Consider the following 21520-nt stretch of genomic DNA (forward strand, 5'->3'; position numbering starts at 1 on the left):
AATTCTAAAGATTTCAATATCTTGCAAGATTCTTTCTAGTCCTTCACACCAAAAAAGACAGTAGTAGAAAGATCAGGGTGGGGAGCAAGGTAGGGAGGGGGAAGAGAAACAACCAAGGTGCCCAAGTGGCAGGTTTATGTAATGAGGATGTCTGCGTGACAGACTCGGGCTCTCAGTGGCACAAACCTTGGCTCGCTTTCAGAAGTCGTCGTCCTGGACGAGAGCCGAAACACTGATTCAGGGGAACACGCGTGGGCCCTGGGGACACGCCCACGCGCGCCTGCCTGCACGCGGACTGAAGCACCCGCCTGGCGGGTCTCACGCTCCGGCGGCCCACGCGCGGGGCCCGGTCGCGTCCACGCCATCCACTTGGTGCGCCGCTCTGCGCGGGCCGCGGACGCTCCCTCGTGGCAGGCCGCGCCGACCGTTAGCCGGGCTGAGCGGGCGGAGCCGGGGGCGGTGCGGTCGCGGTAGGCGGGGACCCTCGCGTCGGGGCGGGGACGCTCCCTGCAGACACCCGAGCCTACCCGGAACCCGGAACGGTCACCCCGAGAGGCAGCCTCAGGCTGCCGCGCGCTCCCCGGGGCTCCGGCCCCGCGCGCCGCTCCGTCTGGCTCACAGCCGCCCGCCTCGGCGGCGGACCGCTTCTGGTCTCCATGACAATACACAGCTGAAGCCACGCCCAACCACGCCCCCTCGGCGCTGGGACTCCAAAGGAAGCGTCTGCGTCATTCAGAGGTGGGGCTAGTGGAGGCCGGCGCCCAATCAGAGACGAGGGCTGTGTAAGGGACGGGCGCGGGGTGGGCCGAGAGGTTCTCGGAGAATGTAGTCCTCAGGGGTCCAACCTCTTGGGGGGCGGAACCTGTAGCCGGAGTGCCAGGCTAGGGGCAGCCTGCGCGCGTGCGTGAAGGCGCGCCGCGGAGCTGGTCCCAGTGTGGTCAGGGTGGGGTTAGTGTGTGCGGTGGCCCCAGCTCAGCACATTGTGTGTCCCAAGGGTCATAATCATTGAGCGAAACTTTTTGCATAGTTATGCTCCAGCCTGCGCATTGCCGGGTTGTGAAAGGCCACAAAATGCTTGGGTTGTGCACTATACCGGCCGCGGTCCTGGTTCACCAGCGCCCCTGTCTGTCCCTGAGCTTCAGTGCGCCTGTAATTTGCGGCGGTGGGAAGTGGAGACCAGGGGTGATGGTCTGTTTTGCCTTCTCGCTGTGTTGTTGTGTGTATGTGTGTGTGTTGGGGAGGGAGTGGGCATCTGCCTGTGACTCGGTGGTGTGTGTTTGCTTGGCCAGCTCCTCGCTGAACAAACAGCGGTTGGGTTAGACAGTGTTCTGCCGCGTGTTTGCAGTGGAACGGGGGCGGGTGCGAGCGAGGGGGAAGGAGACTTCGTGAAACAAAAGGGAAGAGATCCCACACCCTCTGTCACCACAAACCTGGCGGGGCGAACTGCCCGTAGCCAGCCATGGGAAGCAAACAGCGCTGCGTGGGGTGGCAATGGGGCCCAGAGCGACCGGGAGTGGGGGGGACCTACTAGGGTGTAACTGCTTCTCCGCCGCGCACTTCTTGCCCGCTGCCGCTCTTGATCCAGAGAAAAGCCGCCTTCCCACCCAGAGTCCCCGAGTCTCGCCTCCTCTAGCCGTCTGGCAAAGATTGGTGGAAGGAAGGCCCAGGCGAGGTCCTTCAGCCTAGGCCTGGCTTTCGCCCACCTGCTGCTGCCGCTGGCACAGAGAGGCAGTCATCTCGGCCTCGGTGTGCCCTAGGCGCGGGAATCCATTGGCTCTCCCTGGGACCTAAATTCCAGGTCTCCAGTTCAATCTAGAGACCTCCGGTAGGAGGGAAAAGCCGCTGTGGAGCGAGTGACGAACCACCTCCGAGGCCAGTTTTCCGGAGAACAAGACGTCCGCCAACTTCTCTATTTGCACTGGCGAGGAGGGCGCTGAGCGTTCACCCAAGCGCAGCCCGCTGTCTTTCCTTTGTGTTTCCGAGCGGCCCGACGCACGACCAAGGCCGGTCGTGCGTCGAGATTGCCGCTCCGCCCAGAGTTAGCAGAGGAGAGCAAAGTTGGAAGCGATCGGCGCGCTTGGGATGTGATTGTCATCCTGGGGCCGGCGCTCGAGAGTCTGAGAAAGAGAAGAGAGGAAGAGTCGGGGAGGGAGGAGGGGGAGGCCGGGCAGAGGAGGAGAGGGGGGCGGCGGAGGAGAGGCGGGCGCTAGGGAGGGGCGAGGGGAGCGCCAGTGAGCGGGAGAGGAGCCGGGGAGGAACAGGGAGAGGGCAAGGCGCGCCTGGCGGCCGGGTTGGCTGCGGCCGCCCAGAGGCTCCTGCCATTCCCCCCACCGACTACACCCCGGGAAGGAGGAGCTTCGCGCGCGCACAAGGCGTCAGAATCCTCAATTTCCAACTTAGCATCTTGGCAGGACCTTTGCAAAGCCAAAAGCAGAGCCCCCCGGTGCAAAGAGCGAGGGGGGGTTGGGGGGAGAGAAAGCCTAGCCCGGGCAAGCGGGGCGCGCAGAGGTGCGGGCGCGGCGGTCGCAGCCGGAGGCGCGCGGGAAGCCAACCAAGAGGCGCCGCGGGCCGGAGCCCGGGAGCCGGGGCTCGAAGAGCTGCGGCCCGGGGCAACCAGAGGCCAGGTGCCTGCTCGCTCGCCCTCTCAGGGCGCCGCCCGGCTCGCTGGCCGCCGCGGCGCGGCGCGCCCCATGCCCGTGTGTGGCCATGTCCTACCCGCAGGGCTACTTGTACCAACCGTCCGCCTCGCTGGCGCTCTACTCGTGCCCCGCATACAGCACCAGCGTCATTTCGGGGCCCCGCACGGATGAGCTCGGCCGCTCGTCTTCGGGCTCCGCGTTCTCGCCCTACGCTGGCTCCACTGCCTTCACCGCTCCTTCGCCGGGCTACAACTCGCACCTCCAGTACGGCGCCGATCCCGCGGCTGCGGCCGCCGCCGCCTTCTCGTACGTGGTGAGTGAACTGGATCCGCGGCAGGCGGGCGGGCAGCCGGGGTCAGGCCTGCAGAACGGGGCTGCGGGGGACACAGGCCTAGGCGCCACCTCGTCCGCCCAGCTTCGCGGCACTTGTAAACTTGAGCGATTGTCTTGCTCCCCGTCGCCCGAGCCTCGGGCTTCAGAGTAGCTACGGCAAGAGCCGCATCTCCCAGCGATTGCCTAGCTAAAGAAGGGAAGGGTGGTGTAGGGGGGAACTATTAAAGACCAGCATTTGGCTCAAAGCTCTGGGCTAACCCGCAAATTTCTTTTACTTTTTTTTTCCTTTTGTTTTGCCATTTTAGAAAAGTAGTTCAGAAGAATCAGAGCCGAATTCTGAACAGTAGTAGCGTGCAAAATCTATGTAAATGTGTTTGGCCTCGCCTTTAATTAATCCTCCAAAATGTTGCAAATCCCTAATCCTATCTTCGCAATCCGATTTAAAAGTATTAAATTCTGAAACATCCAGAGAGCTGCGGTGCATCCGGGTTTTTTCGGCCGAGTGTGCTTTCTGGAAAAGCGCAACGGCTTCGGTTAGGGATAGCATTTTTGGGCCGTCGGTGTGCAGGCTAAAGCTCAGCTTGTCCTTAGAGTTTCTCTGAGGATCAAAGAAAGGAGCCTTGCCTTCCCTTATTGCACCCTCTTACACCCAACATGCGGCCACCCTGCCATAGAGCTCTGAGAGGCTGCCGAGGCTGCTCAGGCCTCTAAGTGAACCGTGGGCCCTGCTGCAGAGGCCAGATCTGAGCTCTGGGCACCGACGTTTCCCAGTAGATGAGGGCCTCCAAGGTGGTGTGCCAAGCCCTGAACAACCTCAGGGGTCCTGAAGGATAAGATTTAGAAATTGGGGGGCCCACTGCCTCCTGAGGAGGGGGGGGTCACTCGTGTGTTTGAATCAGCCAGCTCAGCCTCAGGGGAAGACTGAGTGCGGGCCGCGCTGGCATGCAGGACAGGGACCGAGGGAAAGTAGGTTTCAGCCTTTTAGGTGGCGGGGAAGCCCACATCCCCCACCATTCACTTAATCTCTGCCTATCCCCCCACCCCCGCAGGGCTCTCCCTATGACCACACTCCCGGTATGGCGGGTTCCTTGGGGTATCACCCTTACGCGGCGCCTCTGGGCTCCTACCCTTACGGGGACCCCGCGTACAGGAAGAACGCCACTCGGGACGCCACAGCCACGCTCAAGGCCTGGCTCAACGAGCACCGCAAGAACCCGTACCCCACCAAGGGCGAGAAGATCATGCTGGCCATCATCACCAAGATGACCCTCACCCAGGTGTCCACCTGGTTCGCCAACGCGCGTCGGCGCCTCAAGAAGGAGAACAAGATGACGTGGACGCCACGGAACCGCAGCGAGGACGAGGAGGAGGAGGAGAACATTGATCTGGAGAAGAATGACGAGGACGAGCCACAGAAGCCCGAAGACAAGAGCGACCTCGAGGGCCCCGAAGCAGGTTGGTGGATACGGGAAAGGGTGTGTTGAGCGGGACTTTAAAGGCAAAGGGGGCCTGGAGGGGGCGCGCACGGGTCCCTGCCTCTGCTGGCAGGAACGGGGCCCCGCCGCGTGGCCTCCACGCCTCTGACAGCCTGGGTTTCGCCCACAGGAGGAGCAGAACAGAAGGCGGCCGCGAGCTGCGAACGACTGCAGGGGCCGCCCAGTCCCGCCGGCAAAGAGACCGAAGGCAGCCTCAGCGACTCGGATTTTAAGGAGTCGCCCTCTGAGGTCCGCCACGATGAGCTGCCCAGGCCCCCGCGCGCGGGCGGGCCGTCCCCAAATGGGCCGGCAACCGCGCGTTTGGCGGAGGATGCGGGTCCTCACTACCCCGCGGGCGCGCCGGTGCCTGGCCCGCACCCATCGGCCGGAGAGCTACCCCCAGGCTCCGGCGGGCCCTCAGTCATCCACTCGCCACCGCCTCCTCCTCCGCCGCCGCCTCCGGCTGTGCTCGCCAAACCCAAACTGTGGTCTCTGGCAGAGATAGCCACTTCCTCGGACAAGGTCAAGGACGGGAGCGGAGGGAGCGAGGGCTCTCCCTGCCCACCGTGCCACGGGCCGGTGGGCGGGCAAACCCTTGGTGGCAGTCGCGCGTCTCCAGCCCCGGCTCCCGCACGCTCGCCCTCGGCGCAGTGTCCCTTTCCTGGCGGGACCGTGCTGTCCCGGCCTCTCTACTACACCGCGCCCTTCTATCCTGGCTACACGAACTATGGCTCCTTCGGACACCTTCACGGCCACCCAGGGCCAGGGCCAGGACCCACAGCGGGTCCTGGCTCTCATTTCAATGGATTAAACCAGACGGTGTTGAATCGAGCAGACGTTTTGGCTAAAGACCCGAAAATGTTGCGGAGCCAGTCTCAGCTAGACCTGTGCAAAGACACTCCCTATGAATTGAAGAAAGGTATGTCCGACATTTAACTCGGGTGCGGTACTCCTGGACTTTCCTAATTTATTAAAACCATGGCCTTGACAGTTATTTTTCCATCACCAAGAGAGAGAGAGAGAGAAAAAAAAAAACTACCCCTCTTATTCAGAAGTTTATAGTTTATGGAGGTGGATGACATAAAAAAAATGTATACATCTCCACACTCGAAAAAATGGTTTTAGCCAACTGAAAAGAAAAAAAAACTTAAGATTTGTATTAAATCTTATTCTGTATATTTAATGTAGCATTTTTGTATTTAAATTGATAATTCAGTATCTTTGAAGTAAATTATGAGATCAAGACACCTGTACAGACATTTAATGTTTTTTGTAATATAAATATATACATTTGTGTTCCCCCAAACTGTTTCATAGTTTAAAAATACAAGTTTAATTTAATTTTTTACACCTATTGATTTTTCTGGGTATGAGCTAAAGTATTATTACAAAAAGGAAACAGGTTATACTCTTAGATTTAAAAAGTAAAAGAAACTGCAGTGGTCTTTGTAAAATGCAAAAATATTTAATTAAAGGAGATTTTAACATAATCAGAGCCACTCATTACTTCTCAGAAGCCTCAATAAATTGTCAATTGCCTTGGTCAAAAGGTGCAACTGTAACTTTTTTTCAAAGTGGGGAGTGAAAGGTGCTCACAGACACTCAGTGTGCCTGGGGAAACCATGATTAGGCCACAAACCCCAGGGGAAGCTGCTCAGCCTGGGAATGCAGATTTGGATCTCCATAGAGGGCTGCTTGAGGGGGGGAGATTGGACCCTGGAGGAGCGAGAAGAGAGACCCAAATGTGTGCCAGGAGGGAGAAAAGATGGCAAACCAAGGCAGAGGCGCGCACCACCCGAGAGCCATCGCTTAACCTAATTACTTCCAATCAGTGTCGTGTTTTATGCAAAGCAATCAGCTGGTGAACTTTGCTAATGAGTTCGATTTTATGCCGGATTTAGCCCTTATTACTATTTCAAAGGTGCTGTTAGCTAATGCGGGCAAGAAGCGTTAGGGGGGGATGCCAAATGGGAAGGCTTCCCCAAGTCACGGTCTCCTCTACCCCTTCAAAATTGGGCATTGAGCTCTTCTTTGGATTTGATTAAATCAGTGACTGTTCCATCAGTGACCGTGAGAGTGGCCTGCGGCCTTGTGGATGCAGGCTCAGCCTCCCAACAGGGACCAAAAACCCTCAACTCGACGGTTCCCCCCTTTCACAGGTAGGTGTCACACTTGTCCTGAATTTCGAGCTTCCGATTTTTTTTTTTTTTTTTTTTTTTTTTTTTTTAGTCTGAGATGGGAGCTTAGGCCAAAGAGGGGTAGGAGGCGGAGGAGGGGGCATCATAGTCACCAGCGGCCGGGAACACAGCCCCCAAAGGGAGTCAGAGGCCCCTCCCCACCATGGGCTCCTTTTTGGATAAGTGGCTTCAAAAGCTCCAGGCCATTTGCGTAGATAAAGAGGCCATTGTGGACTTGATGAGGCTTGTCATCGCTTTAGCACTTTTCCCAGCTCAGATTGCTACAAAAGTGTTTTTGAGGGTTTATTTTTCTCGTTTTAGTCCGCTTTATTTCAGCTCAGTGAAAACTTGGGATTCATCTCGGTACCAAATGATCAAGGGACAGCACCCAGCGCCACCACCCACCAACCCCTGGGTTCGGGCTTGGTTATCCGGTTCCAGTCTCCATTTTGCACCTGAGATGTGGAGTCACCAACCCTTTTAATTCATGGGAAATTTTCTGTGGCGTTGGGGTGGGGGAGGTGTGTTACAGCAAAAACATACACCAGTGAGGGGAATTAATTTGACTGCGAGTAGGGACCGAGCATGTTTGCACACAACGGTGTATAATTAGGGTAAAGCAGAATGTACATATTTGCATTTCTCCTCCATTACTTTTGCCCTACTCAAGTTTTAAAGCACACCCCAAACTTTCACCCTGTTGTAGCTTTTACTTTTTTTTTTTTTTAACCTGCAACAGGACTCATTTTGCTTATCAGAATCGGAACAAGTTTGAAAGCTACGTTAGCCAGAGGCTTGAAGGATCAGTGATGAGAAAAATCAAAACAAAACAAAATCGGAGTTTACATTAGAAAATTCTCACAGGGAAAATGGTTATAAAACTAGTAGTGTGAACGATCAAACATACATGAAACGATCGTATTTTATTTTGTCCCTTTAATTATAAATGATTTTTTTAAACAATTGCATTCCAGAGATGACTTGCCCTGCCCCCTTTCTTCATGCCCCCTCTCCCAGCCCAGTTCACAATCGGCTCTCCTCAACCCCCATGCTTATGCAACCCCAGGAGTCATCTTCTTTTCTGAAAAGTCTGAAGAATAGGCAGTTCGCTTTTCTTAAGGGAAAGTTTAAAGACCACGTCAGCGCGGCGGGGTTTTAGAAGCATTGGCCCTAAACTCTGCCCAACGATTTTTAAAAGAAAATTACAAGCCCCCTTGTGTTCCTGGGAATATGCAAATAACGTGGCGTGTCCTCCCTGTTCCTCCGGGGCGAAGGCTGAGTCTCCAGCCGCATACCCGTCGGGCTGCTTGGGAACGGGAACCGTGCCCGCCGCGCAGCGCGCGCCGTTTCTCCGCATCCAGGGGCTTCAGACACAGGCTCCGGGCTGTGCAACGCAGGCACCGGCCAGGCCAGCTGTTGCTCGAGTCTCTGTGCCCTGCGTGCATCTCTCCTGAGCTTGCCGTCTGTAGTCTGCGGGTTTTCTTTGCGTACTTCAACTACCGCACACACTTCCAAGGAAGCGCGGGGTTTTATTTCTTGCAGAACTAAGTTTCGGTGGTCAGCAGTTTTTCTGGTTTCTAGAGATTTTCTAGTTTGGAGGAAGTCTGCCTGACAGGCAGTTTGGGACACCTGCGTTTAATTCCAGTCTGTAACTGTGTGTCCCATGACCCTGAACCTCCATTTTGACTCCTCTGGAGCGGTCTAGGAGGCAATACATCTTAAAGGTGTGGGCACTAGGTGCTCCTTCTCATCGCTGGGGTCAGGGTTTGTTGGCAGGCTTGGATTCGGACACGAAAAAAGCCAGACAGTGCCTAAAACACCCCTAAAATGCCTCAAAGCTGAGGTGGTGTCAATCACCTGCGCCTGGCTAGGCCAGTTTTGGAACTCCCTCCCACCCATTCCCCCCAAAAAAACCACCTTAGTTTAGCACATAGGGACTAAAAGGAGCCGAATTTCTAGCAGCCAGTGGAACAACTACTTCTTGGCGTCTCTGCAGTCAGTCTCCTGAGGCAGGGTTCTGTCCCTTATCCCTTTGTGCAGGCCAAATCATTTCAAGGGATTTAGTTGTCAAAGAAGAAATATCCTGGTGAAATCTCGAGGACGAGTGTCAGGGCCTTGAGAGGTGGCAAAGAGGGTCCTGCTCCCAGAAGTCGGGTATCAGGACCTGGAAAAACGTGGTTCCCAGTCCGGGTGAAGAGCCTCTGCGAGGCCTTTGACGTTGTAAACACCTTCGGACCACTTATTGCCTTTACTACACAAATCTTGGGGCCCAAAGGAACGCAGGGAAGGAAGGTCATGTGTGTGGCTTGGGCCCGAGCCAGGTCTTCCACCTCACCTGTCCCCTACAAGGAGCATGCTACTCTGGTGATAGCTCAGCGCAGGTCAATTCAAAGCGTCCAAAGTGAAAGGAACAGAATTGAACTCTCAAGATGAGCCCGGGGCTTGCAGGTTAAGAAGGGCGCCGCCTACTGGTCCCCCGGAGCCACAGGGTTCACAGTGAGAAGGAGCCTGCCAAAGCTGGCCAGGCCCACATTTGCTGCCCTGCCCTGGCTCTGCACTTCCAAGCTGCTTGAGCGATCTCAAGCTGCTTCCAACTTGCCTAGGCCCTGGCCTCTATGACCTAGTTAGCACTGGGAAGTTGGGTGGCAGGCTTTAACTCTACGGATTCACGTCCTAGCTAACTCACTGTTTCAAAAGTCAAACAGCAGGCAATTGAGAGGTGTGGGCACCCAAGTAGCCCGCAGGTCCAGACTTAAGCAGCCTGCAGTGTGTGTGGGGGGTTTAGCGCCAGTACGATCGATCATGGTCCCCTACGTTTCATGTGTACCTCATTTTTGCTCCTGTGGGTCCTTCCACACTCACGTGCCAGGAACCCCACAAAGTTTTGTCTAATTTGTGGTTTACCATTTCCGGAGGAGTCTACCAGGCCACTAACCCGGCAACACTGTTTGGGTCCATGCTTGGATGTTACAAAATAAGGGAAGGATTATTCCCCCTTCGCTTTGCTTCGAACTCTCTCGTTTCAACAGTACCTTTAATGGCTTCAGAGTGGCAAAGCTGGTAGTGCTCACCGCGGCTAGCGCATAAGAAGGAGGGTAGGATACCCTTGGACTGGCTCTGAGCATTCCTTGCCTCTTGGCCATCGAACTGGACAGAAATCAGACCCGAATGGGACCTTGCCATCCGTTTTCTTCACTAGCCAGAGCTTTGGCACGGTCCCCAGGCCCACCCTGCAGGTCTACCCATGTGGCCTGGTTAGACCCGCTGTCCTTTTCGTTTTCGCTACAAATACAAACCCGAGCCACGGACAGTGGGCAGATTGTGGCGGAACAAGAGAACGCCTCCGAGGCAGGTCCGAAACTCTGCTCGGCCTGCCCCCACGGGGCTGCTCCGGGTCTTATGCCTCTCTTGGGCTCCAGTCGCCAACCCTGGGTTCCCCAAGGCTGCTCGCCCGGCAGCGCTGGTTTCCGACGCCGAACGAGTCCCGTGCGCCCAGACGTCACTTTCCCAGTGAAACCTGCTTTTATTTGCTCGAGCAAACCCCAGGCTCTCAGCGCTCCCGCCTGATGGATGCAAATGTAAATGTGCACTTATTTAATTGGATCAGGCCCCAAGATAAAAGAGATAAACGGCTCCCCGTTTGCTAACTTATTTTCCGAGGCATGCAGCGCCGCGTGGAGGGGAAGCTAATGAAGGAGCTGCGCGTTGCTCGACTCTGCAGCTCTTCACAGCGGTGGCTCACAGGCAGGCCCGCCCTGCGAGGCCTACGCCACCTCGTCGCTCTCCTTTACGCAGGCCCTCAAAGCCCTCAAAGTCTGGTGGTGCTCCCCCTGGAACCCTCTGTGCGGACTAGCTAGAAGATGAGAACGCCAGGGGCTGTTGTCTCTTTTTGCAAATGCCAGCTCCTCGTCCTTCTCCACCTCAGTTTGTCCCCCTCAGCCTTCTCGCCTAACCCCGGTACTTGGGTCTCAGCAGCTAAGGCATTAGGTAGAAACTCCTTTTTCCCCCCTAGGCACCCCTTCCACCTTAGGTGGAGGGTGCAAGAAAGAAAGATGCCGGGTGTGGATGCGGGTGAGTGGAGAGTGAACCTCCTCTCCTGCCTTCAGGGGTCAGGTGGAACGGTCCTCAACACGGAAGGATCCCGTTTCTGTCCCTACAGGGCCTTCTTTTGGAGCCTGAATTTGCTTTCAGAATCTTGAATCTCTGGGTTCCCCCCCCCCACCCCACCGCAATATTCTATGCACTCAATACACGACACAATAATTTCAGGGTGTCTCTGAGTCCGGACAACTATTCGGAAGGAAAGGACTGCCCGACTCTTCTTCCCTCCTTGAAACGGCATTTTAGACCCTCAGAGCCTGTGGATTTGCTTGTGCTTCTCAAATTGGGCTTCCGGTTTCTTGGGAAAGTTTCTCTTCTGTTCAGAAAGATGACGGTTGATGAGAGTGAGTGTAAGGGGCATCCTGGGCAGAGACACTCTCCCAGTAGACCCAGCTCCTAGAAGCTGGTTAGGACTGGAAAGCTGGGCTTCGAGGGGCTGGGCTGGGCAGCCCCGATGTCGCTAACACGCTGGGTCCCAACGAGCTGATGGATGGGCTTGTCAGGAGAGCTGTGTGCACGAAGCATTTACCTCGCTAAACTGAAATTACTGTCTTTTCAGGGGCTAATTTGTGTAACTCCCATGGAGGGGCCTGGAGGGGGTTTGATGAGGCATAAAATGATGATTAATGAATTTATTGGCCGCTGTTCATCAAACAAGGGCTCAAGAGCGTCCATATACACCCGGAGCCTGGCGGCGGCGCTCAAACCAACCGGGATTCAGCCTCCAGGTTCCAGCGCCTACAAGGGTTTTGCCATGTGCCTGGCTTTGGATACAATTCTTCGCTTTCGCCCAAGATGCTTCCTGTGGGCGGTCCTGGACCCCAGATTCAGAAGTGGGAATGGAATCCGGAGGTTCTGGAAGAGGAAAGCGGGTTCTAGCCGCCCTTCATCGCCCCCTGCGGGCAGGATGCTCAAGCCTGGGACAGGGCTGGGCTTGATGCAGTAGGACACAGGTAGGCAGAAGCCTTGGGACTCCTAAGTGACTGTGGAGCCTGAGATAATGTTGAGTTGTGTTCCGGACTGTGTTCCGGATGTAGCATAGCTACCGGGTTGCTGCTTGGGCAATGATGGCTCAGAGCTGTCTTCTTAAGTGCTCATGGGCAGTTTCGATAACCAGTCTGAACCCGATGTTTTCAGCTGTGAAAAGGGACTGAAATACCCCTCCCCCGACTGAGGGGTGCAGTGCATAGCGCATGGTGCCCTTCAGCATAGCTATTAAGGTATGCTCTCTTAGAGAGACTCCAGGTTCGCTGCAGTATCTAGCTCAGGCCTGGGATGAAGGCAAAGGAGGGAGAGACGCAGGATTCTGCCGGCATGGCTGCTCCCCCTTGCCACTCCCCTTCACTTCCCCTTGCCAGTAGCACCGGCAGCTTGAAGGGAAAATTTGTAGGAGCCTTGAAAGTGAGTCAGACCCACCAGTGTGACCCGCTAGGCTGACCTGGGAAAACCAATAGGAACTGCCACCCCAACCTGTTTTGGGAGCTCCGTGAATCCTTGCCCAGGCATCTCTTCATCAATAGGCACCTGCATTTTGGAGTATGGCTTCAAGAACCTTTGGGCTACTTCCTTTGGTCTCAAACAAGAATCTGCAGCCTCTAAGGCTTCTAAGTTTATCTCAGATTCTTTTCTCAGAATTCAATGCCTTCACCACCTTCGTTGTGCCTATTCACACTGTCTGTTCCAGATTTCCAAACAACTCCACCCTTGCTTCCACCCTCTTGGAAGAAAAGACCTCAGCATTTAGCCCTCCATGGTGTTCTTACAGGGTGCTTCAAAACTTCTGCCCTTCCTGTATCTACTGCTGAGTATCTATAGTGGGCTAGGGACTGCAGTATGAGCAAACAAAGATCTACCCTCCTTGTATTTTTACCTCAGAGGGCAGACAGTAGCTCAGCAAGTGAGCCTAAACACTTTTACGAAGTATTGTGCGATGAGAGTTATAAGTCAAAGGAAGAGGGTACACAATGGGTTCTCTTAGTGAGGGAGCCCAGTGAGCTCCTTTGGAGGTGGCCAGGTGACAAGAAATCTGAATGATGCTGGGAGCCTGTCAAGCAGAAACTTGGGGAAAGGAGAGTTTAAGCACAAAGAATAGGAAATGTAAACCTTCTGGGTGGGGGTGGGGTGGGGGGAGCAGGTTTTCAGGAAGCCTTTGCAAGAGAAGGCCACTGCCCAAGCCAGGAGCAATTTACATGGACCATTATAGTTCCTAGGAGATCTTGGGTGTTGGTGATGAAAGACAGATGATGTGGTGGGTTCTGGGTATCTAAACTTATATTTATAAGCATCCTGAAGTGTGAGCTGAAGTTTTGGGAGGATGGTTAGAAACAGGAACAAGTTAGGAGGCCAATAGAGGATCCTGAGGAAAGAACACACCTAGGACCAGTGTGATAGCTAGAGTCAGGAAGAAAGCAAAGTCTCCTCCTCCAGGAAGCAAAGAAACTTCGTTTTCCAGATAGAAGAAAGCCAGATATTCTTTGGCAATAACACCCAAGCTGTTGGAGAAAAGGACTTTCATGGATGTGTCGGGAAGACGGTGACAAAAATACTCAAATACCAGGGTAAGATGTCTGTGTCCATGGATGATTCCAAAGTGGACACATCCTCTCCTAAAGCGACAGATGTTAGCATTTTGTGATCAGAGCTTTCCTTTTGTCCATGCCCTTCCTCGAGTCCCTAGAATCTGAGGTTTGGGAAAAGAGAATGATTTGTTCCAAGCACATGAACTGAGGTCATAGGCAGAGGCAAATCCCAAATCCAGGTCTCCTAACTCCTGGCTTGAGTTCTGCCCTGCCTCATCCAAGCTAGTTCTTCAGGATATCTGTATTTTAACAGAGAACTCTCAGAAACAAAATGCCTTAACAGAGAGGAATGAATTTATAATGGTGGAATCTCAGACACTGTGACAGGCTGTCAAGGGAGATATTTTTAGGCTAGGCCTGGAAACATCTTAGCCTTCCTCAAACGCTGCTGGCAGAGGGTTGCTTCCTCAACACTTCGTGTGTGAAGTACAGATGAGGGAAAAGCCGGAACGCGCCATGTCTCCCAGAGACTCAACAACAAGGAAGGACCGAGGCTGTTTCCCTGCCAAGTCGTCGTCTGCCCTGGGTAATTGCTATCTGATAGGATATGCTCATTTCTCCAGTCTGAAGTACCTTTTCTCTGCCTACAATTTTTTCACATAGCAGAAGCAAAAATTAATATTCCTTTGCTCATCATCATACAGAGTGACTCCTACCAGACAAAGGTTTGGGCTGGGGCAGGCTGTGAGTCACCAGTCTTTGGGGCATTTGTTTTGCATTTCTTATTTTGACATCTCAGCTTGACTGCCTTGTCTCACTGCCTTTCCTGACTTCTGTGTTGTATATAAAGATGGTCGCCAGCTTGGGGATTTGTTTTATTCTGTAAATTATCAGTTCTTTGTCCCCGAGGGAACCCACAGGCCCTTAGGAACAATGTCTCAACCTCTTTCAAGTAGATTCAGGCATATATTGACCACAGAATCTTAATGCCTTCATGGTTCCAAGATGTTCCAAAACACCTTCCCAGTTAACAGGGTTGAACATCAGACTCATACCCCCGTTGTTCCTAAGACTTTTCTTTTTAGATCCAAACCACAAGTGTTGTTTTGTTTGTTTTGCTTGTCCTGTATTTGTATCGGGTATTTAAATCCAGACCCTGTGGGGTGGGAGGCTCTTACCAAATACTTATGTGTACAGCGGCAGACGCAGGCAGCTGAGGACCAATTTGTGGATCCCATGAGTTGACTCATGGCTGCTTGGGGGAAAGGGCTTGTTTGAATAACTACTACCTCTTTGCTCTCATGAAGAGTGTGGCAGACAATGTATAGGTGGGGTTATTTTTTCTCTCTATATTCTTTCTTCCTTTTTTTTCCCCAAAGGATTTATTTTACTTGACAGTTTGCAGATATATAATCCACCAGAGAGGTGAAGGCATGACACCAGGAGTGGCATTGGGCTGTGGTAGTGGGGCCGTGTGGGCTGCTTGCTCACATCAGTGAAGACCAGGAAGCAGATATGGATGCTGATGTGATGTCCAGTTCACTTTCTCCCTCCTCCCCTTTTATTTGATTGTCATTCTAATTTCCTTTGTTTGTTTGTTTGTTTGTTTGTTTGTCAAAGGTACAGGTAGGAAGGCCATCTGAGAAAGTTCTGCAGGATTCAACGATAGCCCTTTCTTGGCTCAAGGATCCTCAAACCTGATTCCAGCTCCGCCTTCACCTTCCAGATCTAAGTCATGGCCCACTCTCTGTTGGGACTAGTGTTTATATATTCAATTTCTTCAAATTTTATAGCATGTAATAATTTTGAGAGAAATGTTTTTATGGCTATTGTGATAAGTGCAGATGACAATAACAAAAAGGGAACCCAGATGAACTTGCCCCCTCCCTGGATTTTAAGGAAGCCAGTGTCTTTCAGGGTCTCTGACAGTTCCTATTTCTTCTGCTTTGAATGTTGTCCTCAAAGTTATGTAGGTATCTTTTGGGAATACATGAAATCACCTTATGCTATGGGATTGTTGATGAAGTTTGGCTTGTGTGTATATGTTTCTCTCTCTCTCTCTCTCTCTCTCTCTCTCTCTCTGTGTGTGTGTGTGTGTGTCTGTGTCTGTGTCTTTCTCTCTGTGTGTGTGTTCTCTTGCAGCTTGAGACTAGGTGGTCTCTGTTGTTCATGTTGACCTAGAACTCCTGGGTTCAAGATCCTCCTGCCACCACCTCCTGAGGAGCTGGGACTTCAGGCCTGCTGCTGCACCAGCCTGTCAGGCATGTTGCCACCACACTTTGGAAAGAAGTACCAGCTTCTTTTACAGGTGTACAAACTGAGGACTTGAGAGATGAAGATTCTTATTGACATCTCACAGCCAGTGGGTGGCAGAGCCTCATGACCTGATGCCTTTGTCCCATGCCAGCTTTCTAAGAACTTCCTTCCTTCCTTCCTTTCCCCTTTCCTTCCTTTGTCCCTTCCTTCCTTCCTTTCTTTCTTCCTTCCTTCTTTCCTTCCTTCCCTCCCTCCCTTCCTTCCTCCCTCCGTGCCTTAATTTTTCATTTTTTAAATCTCCTTTTCTTTTCTTTTTTAAAAGTTGCTTTTTCCAGTTTCTTTTTAATGTGTGGGAATGTTTTGTTGGCATCACTATCTGTGTAACATTCACATTCCTGTTGCCCATGGAGGCCAGGAAAGGGCTTTGAATCCCCTGGAATTAGAGTTATAGACTGTGAGCCACCATTTGAGTGCAGGGAATTGTGCCTGGGTTCTCTGGACTCACTTAGTGCTTTTAGCTGCCCATCTCTCCAGCTCATGGTGGTATGTCCAACCTCAGCCCAGAATAAGCTTCTGAGGATCCAGGACTACATAGAAGAACTTATCACCTGCTTATGGGGAGCTTGAGTCCCTCTCCTACTCTTTTGGTCTATGATGTCACTCTGTTGTCTGGAACCTTCAAAGATGAAACGCCTTGGCCTATTTTGCCTTTTACAACAGAAGGTAGAGAGAGGGGAGGATAGGAGCTAGATTTTTACCTCTGAAGAAAATGTGTGGAAATAGTGGGGTTGTGATTTGGACCCCAGGATGGATCAAAATGGATGGCTGCCATCTCCTTTCAAGACGATCTGTCTACAAGCATCCCCACACTCCCTGTATCCAGCAGCTCACTTGTGAGGCAATCACTGCAGTGACAAAGGGACCTTGATTGGTATGGTGATTTGAATAAAAATGACCCCCATAGACCCATAGAGAGTGGCAGGATTAGGAGGTGTGGCCTTGTTGGAAGAAGTGTGTTACTAAGGGTGGGCTTTGAGTTCTCATACACTCAAGCCAGGCCCCGTGTGGCATCCACTTCCTGCTGCCTGAGGATTCAGATGTAGGACTCTCAGCTACCTCTCCAGCTTTATGTCTGCCTGGGTGCCACCATGCTTCCTGCCATGACAGCAATGAACTAAATCTCTGAACAGTAAGCCAGCTGTGGTCATGATGTCTTTTCACAGCAATAAAACCCTAATTCAGAAAATAGTATTCCCAAGTGAAGGACATTGGGTACCAAACTGTAATGTCATTAAGTCAGTGCCTTTATCCCTGCCCCTCCCCTTTTCTTTTCTCCCTGCATGGGTGACCAGGTTCACCACATGCTACCCAGCCTGTAGGTAAGTCATGTCTTCCTTATGGTGTCACTGCCACACATGACTAAGCATGCAGTACCCTCTTGCTCTAAGCCACACACCCAACCCCTTAACATATATCTTCAACCCGAACAACCACATGCAACTCCAAAATGTTCCCAACAGAAGCTACCCTCCCCAACTTGACATCAGCTCCTTCTCTCAGCCTCACTCAGCTTCCAATAAAAACACAGGAATCTTGTTCTTTCCCCACACCTCCTTCAAATTCACTCTCAAGTCCTCTGTATCCTTTTAAGTGATCTCTGTCAATGTTCTCCCTGCTATGCTCTAGTCTGAGCTTTGATGTCTGCCCTGGGTAGTCAGCTCTGACTGGTGGAAACGAACACAAATCTGTAGATCCTAGGCCAGTGTATTCTCGGTACTTTCCCAGAGTGTACTCTTGAACTCAGAATGAACCCAGGAGCTGATGTGTGTTCAAGTCTTGGCAGCTGCCCTCTTTGTTTGAAGCACACTAGTGATCCAGGAAAAATGGCCAAAAGTGTAGACAGGCAGGTCCAAAACCAGGACCTGTGGGATGGGAAGGCCACAAAGTCATTTTGCCTGTCTAGTCTCCTTCTCCATGTGGGCCAGTCACCAGCTATGGAATTTTGGGTAAGTTCCTTTGCGTGAGTTCCTCTGCCCCTCTGAACATAAGTATCTTCATCAGTAAGATTGCGATGTGTGTGTGTGTGTGTGTGTGTGTGTGTGTGTGTGTGTGTGTGTGTGTGTGTGTCTGTGTCTGGTGGTAAATGAGACAAGGCACAGAAGCCTTGTAACAAATATTGGGATCATGACTACCCAACAGGGATGGCTTTTTAAGGTTAAAAAATATATGGCTGAAACTTTCTCAGACTGTGCAGCTTGTCTTCTCATTCTTTGCCACCTCACATCTTTTTGCTGACCAACCATGTTTAAGATGTCTTGAGTTTAAAGCAAAATGAGAAATGTATTTTAAGAAATACTCCTTACAACATTATTTCATTACTTAAACTGCCTGCTGACTCATCTGTCCCTTGGTAACTGAGTCTTTCTTTACCAATAACTTTAATTACATCAATCACTCATGTCCCAAACAGCTGAATAATGAAAACTCCCAGAGGTGACACCATGAACTTCTGTCACACAAGCAGGGACTTGTGGCTGCAGAGCTTTTTTTTTTTTTTTTTTTTTTTTTTTCTTTCTCTTTCGAAAATAACACTCTGAACTTCAAACAGGAGGCATATGCTTAGTTTTTACAATTTACTACCTGTCTGTCTAGCTCCTTATCTGTCTGTCACTAGCAATCTTCCAAAGTAGGAGGAAATGACTATCTAACTTCTTGAATTCAGTCAAATCTTTTCATCTTCTGACATTTCTAAGTCATGAGTCCCAAGTCTGCCCTGAGGGTTAAATACAGAACACACAGGAGTTCCAACACCCATTCTTTTATTGAAAGCTGCTAATTGCACCGTTCAAGAGTAAAGATATTACCTAAACAATTATCTTGTTAGCAGTAATAATAGCTACCTTACTAAGCACTTCATACATGCCAATTATTACAGCAAAAGATGTCAGAAGGACCTCAGCAAACCCTGCTGCAGTTATTGTCCCCATTTTATAGATGAAATGAAGGCTCCACTAGAGGGTTTATTTGAAAGGAGACCGAGGTCGCAAAGAGTCTGACAATGTTTCACTGTCGTTCTCTGCACCAGATCCAGGAAAGAGTGGCAGGCCACTTTAAGAATGAGCTGTTTTCCTAGCTCTCAGACTGGAAGAGAGTACAATAAGGAGCTTACTAAGCTTGCACTTCATCTGACTCTGAGAACAAGCAATGATCATCATCAATTTGGTGATAGGAGGGGGCACATGAAGGAGGATGGTACCTTACAGAGCCCCACCCTAATGTGCACTCCTCTGATGTCTCCCCCAAGCTCTGGTCCTCCCCCCCCCACACAGACTGGCTCATTAGCCTCTTACTCATCCTTTGTCTCCAGGCCAGCAGAGGACCTATAGAAGGGTGTAAGGCACCAGAGAAACAAAAACCCAAGCTTGGAAAAGCCTCAGCATTTCTGTCTGTCATTTGAAGCCCTTTATGGACCTTAGACTCCAACTTTGGCCCAAGTCTCAGGGCTTCTCCTGGTACATTGTGTTGGAGTCACATTGCTTAAAGACTCATTTCCCCCAGGCTGGTTTCCTCTGCCTCAAGCTGTGGGCCCAAATAAACATGTCCTTGGTTGTTTTTGTCATGCATTTTGTCACAGTCACAGGGAAAGTAACTAGCACCACCTTAGGTGCCCTGACTGTCACTTTTTCCACCCAAAGAAGGAGACACAGTCATAGTGTGAGGAATATTTCTTTTTCCAGGACAGGGTCTTGGTGTTGAAGCCCAGGATGACCTTGAACTCATGAGCCTCCTGTTTCAACCTCCTGAGGGCAGGAAGTATAGGTATACCCCACCACACCTGGCTTCAGGAGGGCACCCTAAAGTCAGTGTGCTGTTTCCTATCTCAGAGGACTGCTATGAGTGTTCAAGGTAATTGTCACAGGTGGTTTCCAGAAGTAGAGGGCCAGAGCTCACCGGAGAGAACTTGCAATGAGACCTGACTTGGCCTGCCAGGGCTGTTAGTCCCTCACCAGCTATTTCCTTCCTCCCTCTTTTCTAAGGGGCACCTCATTTTGTTTGGGGCAACAATACACACAGCCCCAGAGAATAAATTCTTTATATCCAAACCAGTTATGATGATTCCATTCCTCTTTGCAAGAGGCTCACTTTCCAAGCTTTCCTGTAGCTCATGGGCTGGGAGGCCCATTCTGGCCAGGTGGGTATGAAGGGAAGTTCCACTTTTTCCTGTTTCAAAGATGTTTTCAATTCATATGTTAGCATAACTTCCCTGCCTAAAACATCTAATGTCTCTCAATAGCCCCCAGAGATGATTTCCTGCTACGTGTTTAATGAGTAAAGTATCATTGACCCTACTAAGAAGAGAAGGAGAAAGTGCAGGTCGCCACTCTGTCTTTTACAGGACACCCCTAAAACGTCTACAGAACAAAACACAGAGAGCAGTGGACACAGGGCATTTTATTAGTTTGGTTTTCTTTTTAAACAGACACCCAGATTCCATCTCAGCCCCTGATTTTCTCCCTGGAAACACCTCTCTTCTCCCCTGGATCCTTAACTTGGGATGCTGTTAATTCAGACCTGGGTCACAGGTGAAATACAGAGACTGGCCTGGGGACATCATGGCCTACAGTACTGTTATTAAAATTGATGAGAAGTAGATACTCCCACATCTTCAACCCTATTGCACCCCACTGAGCTTGAATCCCAGGACTGTGACAGTTGAGAATGAAGTTCCAGTGGAAGAGAACAGAGCTGAAACATGGAAGGAGAGCAGATCTTAGAGGTTTTGACCCTTTGCATTAAGCTTTGCTTGAAGACTGCTGGGGCTACCACTGGACTTTTGGTTGAGAGAGTGAGTATTTCTGTTTAAGTAGCCCAACTTTCACTTATTACTTCTAACCTGAAGAGTCGTATAGATAACAGATCTCCTCCAGACCCAGATCGTCAGAGATATCTAGTCATTCTTGTCCTCCCAGGTGGCTTCACTTTCCAACACAAGATACATAGAACAGAAAAGTGTTGCTGCCAGTGAGATACTAAAACAGCACAGTTTACCCTCCACTGTTCCTGCTGATAGTAGCCCCAGACAGAGGATGTAGGATGTCGACCTCTGCTAATGGATGCATACCATGAGGGTGAAAGCAAACACTTGTTTGAAGCCATTCAGACACTGGGCCATTTGTTACAGCATCAAACCTCACCCTGCCCTTTGAGTTATACTCAAAGTTTTTATTTTCACTGCCCCCTGCCCTTCCTCTTTCCTATCTTGTTTTTTCTTGCCTTTCTTTCCCTCCCTATCCCTCTTCTTTTCCCCTCCACTCCCTTGCTTCCTTGCTCTGCCCGTTATAATCAATTCCCTACTCCTTTCTGTCAACAGATCACTAAAAGGCTTCTCTGATTGCTCACCCCCTGCCTTCCCCGCAATATCCAAGCAGACATTGGCAGGAGATAGCCAGCCTGCCCCGGCAAAGTCGTACCCCTGGCATCTTCACCAGTGCCAATCAATTACAGCTGTCAATCATTCATTCTTGCCAGCACCAGTCCCAGCAGGCCAACTTCCCAATCATATTACTAGACACACAGTGTTCCAAGTTCTGGAATAAAATCCTCTTCAGAAATTCCTATTCATTATCTCCTAAAAATCCACAGGATTCTAAAGTTTGTAGTGTGGTATTAACAGCACATTGTTCTAAGACAAAACACCAGCAATGGCAAGTACCTCAGCCTTAGAGCTGTTAATGAGGCAGTTCTGGAACTGATGAACTCCTGAAGCCAGTGGCCCACAGGATCTGGGACCCCTTGCTGTATCTAGCAAGGTGCTGGCCCACAGCTTCGGAAAAGACTAAGTTCTTTTGAAAACACAAAAGTAAAAATAAATCATTGCTGAAGTTCGGATGTGCTCCACAAGAACTCTGTAGGACATTAGTAAGTGTGGGGGTCTCAAAGCATGTCCTCTGTGTGAGTAGTGAGGACCACAGGGACCATTACTGCCACATACTTTCAACATTCAGCGCCAGCTAATTGTT

General features: G+C 51.2%; 1 protein-coding gene across 2 annotated transcripts; it reads left to right on the top strand.

Moving 5' to 3' along the window:
* Window positions 1–606: 606 nt before the first annotated feature.
* Window positions 607–5937, top strand: Irx5 (iroquois homeobox 5). 2 transcript variants are annotated; one of them, XM_051195121.1, is made up of 4 exons: window positions 607–738; window positions 2722–2952; window positions 4022–4427; window positions 4578–5937. In XM_051195121.1, exons 3-4 carry the CDS (start codon window positions 4049–4051, stop codon window positions 5381–5383), a joined length of 1185 nt encoding a protein of 394 aa, XP_051051078.1. In that variant the 5' UTR covers window positions 607–738; window positions 2722–2952; window positions 4022–4048; the 3' UTR covers window positions 5384–5937. The 2 variants fall into 2 exon arrangements, with proteins under 2 accessions (XP_051051078.1, XP_051051077.1); XM_051195120.1 differs by lacking the exon at window positions 607–738 and having other exon boundaries at window positions 2239–2952.
* The last annotated feature ends 15583 nt before the right edge of the window (window positions 5938–21520 follow it).

This window comes from Phodopus roborovskii, unplaced genomic scaffold (genome assembly GCF_943737965.1).
Source record: "Phodopus roborovskii unplaced genomic scaffold, PHOROB, whole genome shotgun sequence".
NCBI lineage: Eukaryota > Metazoa > Chordata > Mammalia > Rodentia > Cricetidae > Phodopus > Phodopus roborovskii.